Source organism: Heptranchias perlo, chromosome 16, assembly GCF_035084215.1.
Source record: "Heptranchias perlo isolate sHepPer1 chromosome 16, sHepPer1.hap1, whole genome shotgun sequence".
Taxonomy (NCBI): Eukaryota; Metazoa; Chordata; class Chondrichthyes; order Hexanchiformes; family Hexanchidae; genus Heptranchias; species Heptranchias perlo.
This window is the reverse complement of record NC_090340.1, coordinates 51,531,527-51,539,416: the sequence shown is the minus strand read 5'-3', so window position 1 is coordinate 51,539,416 and position 7,890 is coordinate 51,531,527. Positions and strand designations below refer to the sequence as shown.

The window sequence follows — 7,890 nt, the reverse complement described above, 5'->3', positions numbered from 1 at the left end:
ATGATCCATCTCGGCCTCCTCCTGATATCCCCACCATCACAGAAGCCAGTCTTCAGCCAATTGGATTCACTCCATGTGATATCAAGAAACGGCTGAGTGCACGGCTGGATACACCAAAGGCTATGGGCCCCGACAACATCCCAGCTATAGTGCTGAAAACCTGTGCTCCAGAACCAGCCGTGCCTCTAGCCAAGCTGATCCAGTACAGCCTCAACACTGGCATCTACCCGACAATGTGGAAAATTGCCCAGGTATGTCCTGTCCACAAAAAGCAGGACAAATCCAATCCAGCCAATTACTGCCCCATCAGTCCACTCTCAATCATCAGCAAAGTGATGGAAAGTGTTGTCGACAGTGCTATCAAGCGGCACTTACTCAGCAATAACCTGCTCACCAATGCTCAGTTTGGATTCCGCCAGGACCACTCGGCTCCAAACCTCATCACAGCCTTGGTCCAAACATGGACAAAAGAGCTGAATTCCAGAGGTGAGGTGAGAGTGACTGTCCTTGACATCAAGGCAGCATTTGACCCAGTATGTCACCAAGGAGCTCTAGTAAAATTGAAGTCAATGTGAATCCAGGGGAAATCTCTCCAGTGGGTGGAGTCATACCTAGTACAAAGGAAGATGATAGTGGTTGTTGGAGCCAATCATCTCAGCCCCAGGACATTACTGCAGGAGTTCCTCAGGGCAGTGTCTTAGGCCCGACCATCTTCAGCTGCTTCATCAATGACCTTCCCTCCATCATAAGGTGAGAAATGGGGATGTTCGCTGATGATTGCACAGTGTTCCGTTTCATTCGCAACCCCTCAAATAACAAAGCAGCCCGTGCCCGCATACAAGACCTGAACAACATCCAGGCTTGGGCTGATAAGTGACAAGTAACATTCACGTCAGACAAGTGCCAGGCAATGACCACCTCCCCTTGACATTTAACGGCATTACCATCAATATCCTGGGGGTCACCATTAACCAAAAACTTAACTAGACCAGTCACATAAGGGCAGATCAGAAGTTGGGTATTCTGCAGCGAGTGACTCACCTCCTGACTCCCCAAAGCCTGTCCACCATCTACAAGGCACAAGTCAGGAGTGTGATGGAATACTCTCCACTTGCCTGGATGAGTGCAGCTCCAACACTCAAGAAGCTCACACCATCCAGAACAAAGCAGCCAGCTTGATTGGCACCCCATCCACCCCCTTAAACCAAGCGGCACTTACTCAGCAATAACCCGCTCACCAATGCTCAGTTTGGGTTCCGCCAGGACCACTCCGCTCCAGACTTCATCACAGCCTTGGTCCAAACCGGGACAAAAGAGCTGAATTCCAGAGGTGAGGTGAGAGTGACTGCCCTTGATATCAAGGCAGCATTTGACTGGCGCACCATGGCTGCAGTGTGTACCATCTACAGGTTGCAATGCAGCACCTCCCAAATCCACGACCTCTGCCACCTAGGACAGGGGCAGCAGGCACATGGGAACAACACCACCTGCACGTTCCCCTCCAAGTCAAGCACCTTTCCAACTTAGAAATATATCGCCGTTCCTTCATCGTTGCTGGGTCAAAATCCTGGAACTCCCTACCTAACAGCACTGTGGGAGAACCTTCACCACAAGGACTGCAGCGGTTCAAGGCGGCGGCTCATCACCGCCTTCTCAAGGGCAATTAGGGATGGGCAATAAATGCTGGCCTTGCCAGTGACGTCCATATCCCATGAACGAAAAAAAAACACTGAACCAAAGGAGGAGATATTAGAGTGACCATAAACTTGGTCAAAGAGGTACGTTTTGAGGGTCTTCAAGGAGGAGAGGGAAGAGGCAGGTGGGTTTAGGGTGGCTGAAACCATTACTGTCAATGGTGTGGCAAAGCACAAGGAACCAGAGTCAGAGGAATGGAGAGGGGGTTTGCAAGGCTGGAAGAAGGTAGAGAGATTGGGTGCAATAAGGCCATTAAAGGATTTAAACACAAGGATGATTGTGAAATTTGAGGCATTGGGGGACTAGCAGTCAATATAGATTACTAAGGATGTGCGAGCAGTACTTGGTGTAGAATAGGATACGGACAGAGTTTTGGTTGAGCTGAAATTTACGGAGGGTGGAAGATTGAAAGCCTGTCAGAAAAGCATTGGAATAGTCGAGTCTGGAAGTGACAAATATGGATGAGGGTTTCAGCACCAGATAGGCTGAGGGAGGTGGAAACCGGTGATGTTACAGAGGTGGAAGTAGGCAGTCTATGTGAGGCAGAGGGTATGGGGTTGGAAGTTTGGCTTGGGGCAAATGTTGCTGCCAAGGGGTAGTATATGGATGAGGAAGAGGAGGGGCCCAAGGATTGATCCTTGGCGTACTCCCAATGTGATGGTGCTAGGGCAGAAATAAAAACTACTGGTAGAGATCCTCTGGCTACAATCGGTCAGGATGAGCGGAACCAAGCACGGGCAGTACCACTCAGCTGAGCAGAGAGGCACTGGAGAAACTAAGTGTGGTTGACGGTATCAAAGGGTCCATAGAGGTCAAGAGGGATAATGCATCACTGTCAGTCATGTCTTCGGTTAGTGCCTCTTTGGTGTTATGGGAGGGGCAAAAACCTGATTAGGGAAATTCAACGGGGAGCTCTGGGAAAGATAGGCATGAATCTGGGAGGCAATATGTTCAAGGACTTTGGAAAGGAAATGGAGGTTGCAGATGGAGCAATAGTTTGCAAAGATAAAGGGGGTTGAGGGTGCTTCACTTACCAAGGGGCACAATTTGAGGCTTTGGTGGGGAAGAGGAAGTATCTGGCTGATACCAGTTTTTCATCCAGAGATAAAAAGCCAAGTTACCACGCTGTTCCACACTTCAGCAGTGCTCAACTAATTACTTCCTTTTTTCTGGCAAGTAATACCATAAGGATGTAATTCAAAATGAGAAGTAGGAAGAACAGCTTTAAATATCTTGCCTGCAACTACTAAAAAATACACAATTTATGCTTAGGGATTCCAGCATTCACTATTTTCACTAACTACATGTTTTATCAGTATTTTCAGTTGTCTGACCTTTTGAAAAAGGAAAATACTTAAAAATTGGGACTTATACAATAAATGTCTTTACAGTGATTGCATCACACTGCACAACAACTGGGAACCAGGGGGATTTACTAACCAGTACAGGAGCAGGAGAAAAAACTTGCAATAATTTAAAGATGGGGATAACTAAGAAACTGAAATATTCCCAACTGTAACACTGACTGATACTTAGGATCTCATACTTTGAGTATTTCGGGGGAGTTTTATTAACGTTACTGAAGTAGATACAGATTCCATATTATTCTGCCCAGTGAAGTTTTATTCGGCTTTTTTGGTTAAGACCGAAAAATGAGAAACCAGCGATAAATTCTAATCTGCTTCATCTTCTGGCATATCTTTAAACTCAAGACTAAATGAAAACCATGAGGGAACTAGACATAATTACAAAAGTAGACTACTGGAAAAACACGTGCACTTCTATAACCAGTTTAATTCAGAGTAACTTGTTGCTTGCTCGGAGGACTGGCTCCTGGGCTGTACAGCCAAACCAAATATTGTACCGAGAACTGAAGGCCAATTATGTCAGTTTTATGAATGAAGTTCATATAGTGCCACCAAATAATTACACCATGCACAAACTGGCAGCTGGCTATGAGACAGTGTGTTTAACTTCACTTCAATCTGCCAAACTAAAGCAAGCAAAGCATAAAAATAAACAAGTTTTTTTTCAAGTGACCCATCTGTTGCATGTCACTGGGCTGCTAAAATTATTTAAGTAAACCATCACTGTGATGTAGTTGGTTTTGTGGTAGAGAGCTGGGCTCTAATTGGAGATTTCAAGCTTTATCGGCTGTCTCCCCAAGTGGGAAAGTTTCACAAATTCCTTGCCTGTGTCAATAGGTAAAGTGGGTCTGGTACCATAGTGCTCCATTTTGAGCAAGGTGATAAAAACCAGTTCCAATTCATAACTGATCTATTTTCTTTTAGTAATTGGTCAGCAGCCTGACCATTCTGCCCACGTCAGAAACTGAAGTTGGCAATAGTAGCAAGTTAATGGGGAAAGGAGAGAAGAGTGTCGATGGCATCCACATTTTAAACTTATCTTGGGACGGATCAACAATTTTAATACTAGTCAATCTTCAGGTTTGATATTAACCACACACTTTAACCAAGAGATGGTTAAAAAAAGTTGTAACTGAATTTATTGTAACATTTGCAGGATTAAATGTTCAAATAGCAAGCAACAGAAACTGTGCAAATATGTAACTATTTTTGCCATTATTCTGATAAATAAGCACATTACATAAATGAGGACTCAAGCGTAGAATATCGGGACAAACTCCTTGGTAAAATAGATTACACATTGCGATGTTCCATAGTAATAGACTTTTATTCAAGGTAGTTTCTTCTGCAAGACAACAAATTAACTCATAAGATCAAGTTCACAGAATCTAAAAGCAAATCATTTGGTTACCACGTATGTATAGTTCTTAAAAAGCTCTGTAAATATCTCACATTAAAATGTCAGCCATGTTTGGTCATTTAAGAAAGGATTTCAAGGTACTGGGGAAAGTTTTTATTAGGGAATGCACAAGTTAGAGAATCCAATGTCTCAAATACATAAAAAGGTTGGGAAAATAAATCTTTGAATATATGAACTAAACAGATCTTTAAGCAAAAATTGCAGATACTTGTCTATCAATCCCTGGCAACCAAATATGAAAAGAGGTTTTAAAAACAGACCAATCCCCAGCACCAGCTACCCTCCAACCCAACAGAAAACCTGTATCCTCAAAACCAATAACTAAAAGTATTTGCCATAGCCTAATGGCTCACAAGTGAAATTGCTTACGGCAGTAAAATGAGTCCAGTCCATTAAAAATGCAGCTGCACTTTATTTCAAACTGTTAGCTCATGGAAAGTATGGCAATAATGAGGACTTTTTTTGATGCGACGATTAGTAGCTTATTGGACAGGTGGTAACATTTCATTGACCCAAACAAGCAACCAATTCCACTGTCATGTGAATAAGTTGGTGAGATCTATATAATGGTTGTGTGGCAATCAATAGTGGAATGAGTTGCCAGTTAACTGCAAATTTGTAAGAATGTTACAATAAGCAAAAAAAAACGCATTTCTTAAGTATAGGAACATTTCACAGGGAAGTGTTTCTTTTTGTTACAGCCCTGCAGAAGTTGTACAAATAAAAACCAAAAGGTGGCGTGTCTGAATGAGTAACTATCTTGGAATTCTAGAACTACAGAGGGTTTTAAAGTTTACCACTTTCTGGCATCAATACAGGACAAGTTGAAACGGACTGTTCTCAAATCAATGTTTCTTGCACTATTGTGATTGTGCATCCAATTCAGGCCCCAAACAGTTATTTAAAGAGCTTGTGATGAATTTATTAACTGATGGGTGACACTCAATTTTCTATAAATATCACTAAATTGTGTACAGTTCCATTTCAACAATTAAAGAGCAAAACCACAGAAAGTAAACAAAGCCAGACTGAACTGTTAATGGAATTATATCAATCATCTTTTTTTTTATCAAGTTTCAATTGTGTACACAGAAGCATAATTGCAATCAGAAGTCTTAGTAACTGCAGTAAGGTTACAATCACCCATCTACGCAGACTCAACATTTCAACCTCAAATGTGGATTTGCATGTTATTTTGTAACGTGCAGTTTTAAGCTTTTTCATTAAGCATTTTTTTTTAAAACTGTCAGCATCCTACTGCTACTCAACACCCAGTAATCACACACGCAAGTTTTTCTCATCAAAACACCAAAGCATTCAGCACAATGGAACACTTTTCCCTCCCCCAAAAACATGGGCTCAAGTGTTACCTATTATCAAAAGCGAAAACATTAGCGACTGATTTGTATGAAGTTAAATGTTATGAAAGATGTCACATAGACATAAATCTACAAGATTTGCTGCTGGTGCACATCTCCAGGTTTTTCCCATTTAAACTATAATCTGAAGTTACCGACAGTGGATTTGGAAAGTTGCAATGAGGGAGGGAAGGGTTTATCTGACAGTTGGTGCTCTGGGAAGCAAGATGCTGGCGCAACACAGCAGTGACAGTTCACAGCAAATCAACTCGGCGATAGTACAGGAGGTAGGCTGTACGTTCAGCAGAGGGCTTCACAACCTGGTACTGATTTATCACTTTCACTGCCTGGTCATCAATGCGCAGCCAGCCGTTAAGACCAATGTGGAAGACATCTGTAGTGTAATGTCCGCCAGTTGCACTGTTTCCATGGTGATAGACAACTGAAAGAGAAAGAAAAACACTGGAGCACTGAAAACAAATACGACAAATTTTTAAATAACATTCTGCAACCAATAACAGTCAATATTCTTTGGTGACATTTTCCAACTTTTACAAATACATACATGATTTATATATTTTAATGTAAATTGGTTTAGCATTCTTGAATCTTGATCTTTTGCAATGATAAGATCACAAAGATAAGTAAAGACAAGGGAGGCCATTCAGCCCATCTAGCTAGTGCTTCCATAAAAGCACCTGTGGTCCACTTGCAATTTTTGATCATTTTGTTTCATTAACGTCAAAGTAATTTACAGGTTTGCCATATGTAACGCTTTTCACAAACATCTAGTAGCAGATTCAGGAACTTGCGTTTACAATTCCACATTATGGGGTATTTATCATCAGGTATTTCATAGCAATACAGTGACAAAGAAACTGCACTTATGGCACTTGTGTGGTCAAAATAATGTGTTATCTTTGACCAAGCAACTTGCCTCATTGCAAGCTTAGCTGATTCTCTTCAATTACACTATTTACAATCAGTGTCTCACTCCCTCTCAACCTTGTCTCTGGATATGTAAATTACACAAGACTGCCCTAAAGTTTTCTTTCCTGCCTCCTCCAAACCCAGAAAAAGCACACAAAGAGATAGCCTGCAGTTTGCAAACCCTAGAAGGGAAGGCGATCTAAATTTACCATCTAAAGTTGCCCTGGCCGAAGTAGAATGCTTCACTGTTATTGGGCCAAGGAATTCTGATGAGACTTTAAGTAAAGACCATATTAGCTAGTACAACAGCCCAGGTACTGATAACCTTTGCAATTATCTAAACATAATATACAGTAACAATCTTGAATGACTACATGTATTCAGATTCTATTCATCTCTGCAGCTGAACTGCCCAAGCATGCAAACATTTCATTCGGTTTGCAGTCTACCAGAAAAAAAAACTTGCCTAGTGAGAAATATATGAATAAAATAACATTTCCATGATGGAACAGTGTTAGTTGTACCTCAGACAGTCCAAATACTTTATTTAGACTAGAATCATAGATTGTACAAGTAGTAATGGGAAAAATAAATTTAAATTAAGTATATTGTTAAAGCTAAAAAAAGGAGAAAATCTCTACCAATTTCTAGTCAGACATCTTAGGATTTTGGATCAGAAGGTCTTATAGAAGGTAAAATTGAGCAAACTATTTGAAAGTAAATTCTGTTTAGAATTAAAGTCACATGATCACCACAGTTTTTGACACAAGCCAAATTATTCTTTGTGGTTTCTAACCAAACAGTCGAACAGATGCAAGATAAGCTGTGCAAATCATATGGACTCTAAGCTCTCACAGCAGGCTATGTCGACTTTGGGCCTGACCTACTTTTGTCACCATATACCATATTATAACCTTCTGTTAGCTTTCCAAGCCCTAAACATACTTTACTCAAGTAAAAACAAACTGCATTTTAAAACTGGTGTAAACAGGTTAATTATGTGATAATAATTAATAAAACTACATTAAAGTTTATAAAGAATGATCATTTACTGTACAATGTTATTTGTTTACCAGCATCTCAGATTTTTGCATGATGAGTTGCATACACTTTACATGCA

At 41.0% G+C, this 7,890-nt stretch overlaps 1 protein-coding gene across 2 annotated transcripts in view; it reads right to left on the bottom strand.

Annotated features, from left to right (window-relative positions):
* Positions 1–4,370: 4,370 nt before the first annotated feature.
* Positions 4,371–7,890, bottom strand: part of usp10 (ubiquitin specific peptidase 10) — a 95,146-nt gene continuing 91,626 nt past the window's right edge. For both annotated transcript variants that reach the window (XM_067998118.1, XM_067998117.1), the window contains exon 14: positions 4,371–6,282. In XM_067998118.1, coding sequence (XP_067854219.1) covers positions 6,095–6,282 — 188 coding nt within the window. In that variant the 3' untranslated portion in view covers positions 4,371–6,094. The remainder of the gene's footprint in view (positions 6,283–7,890) is intronic.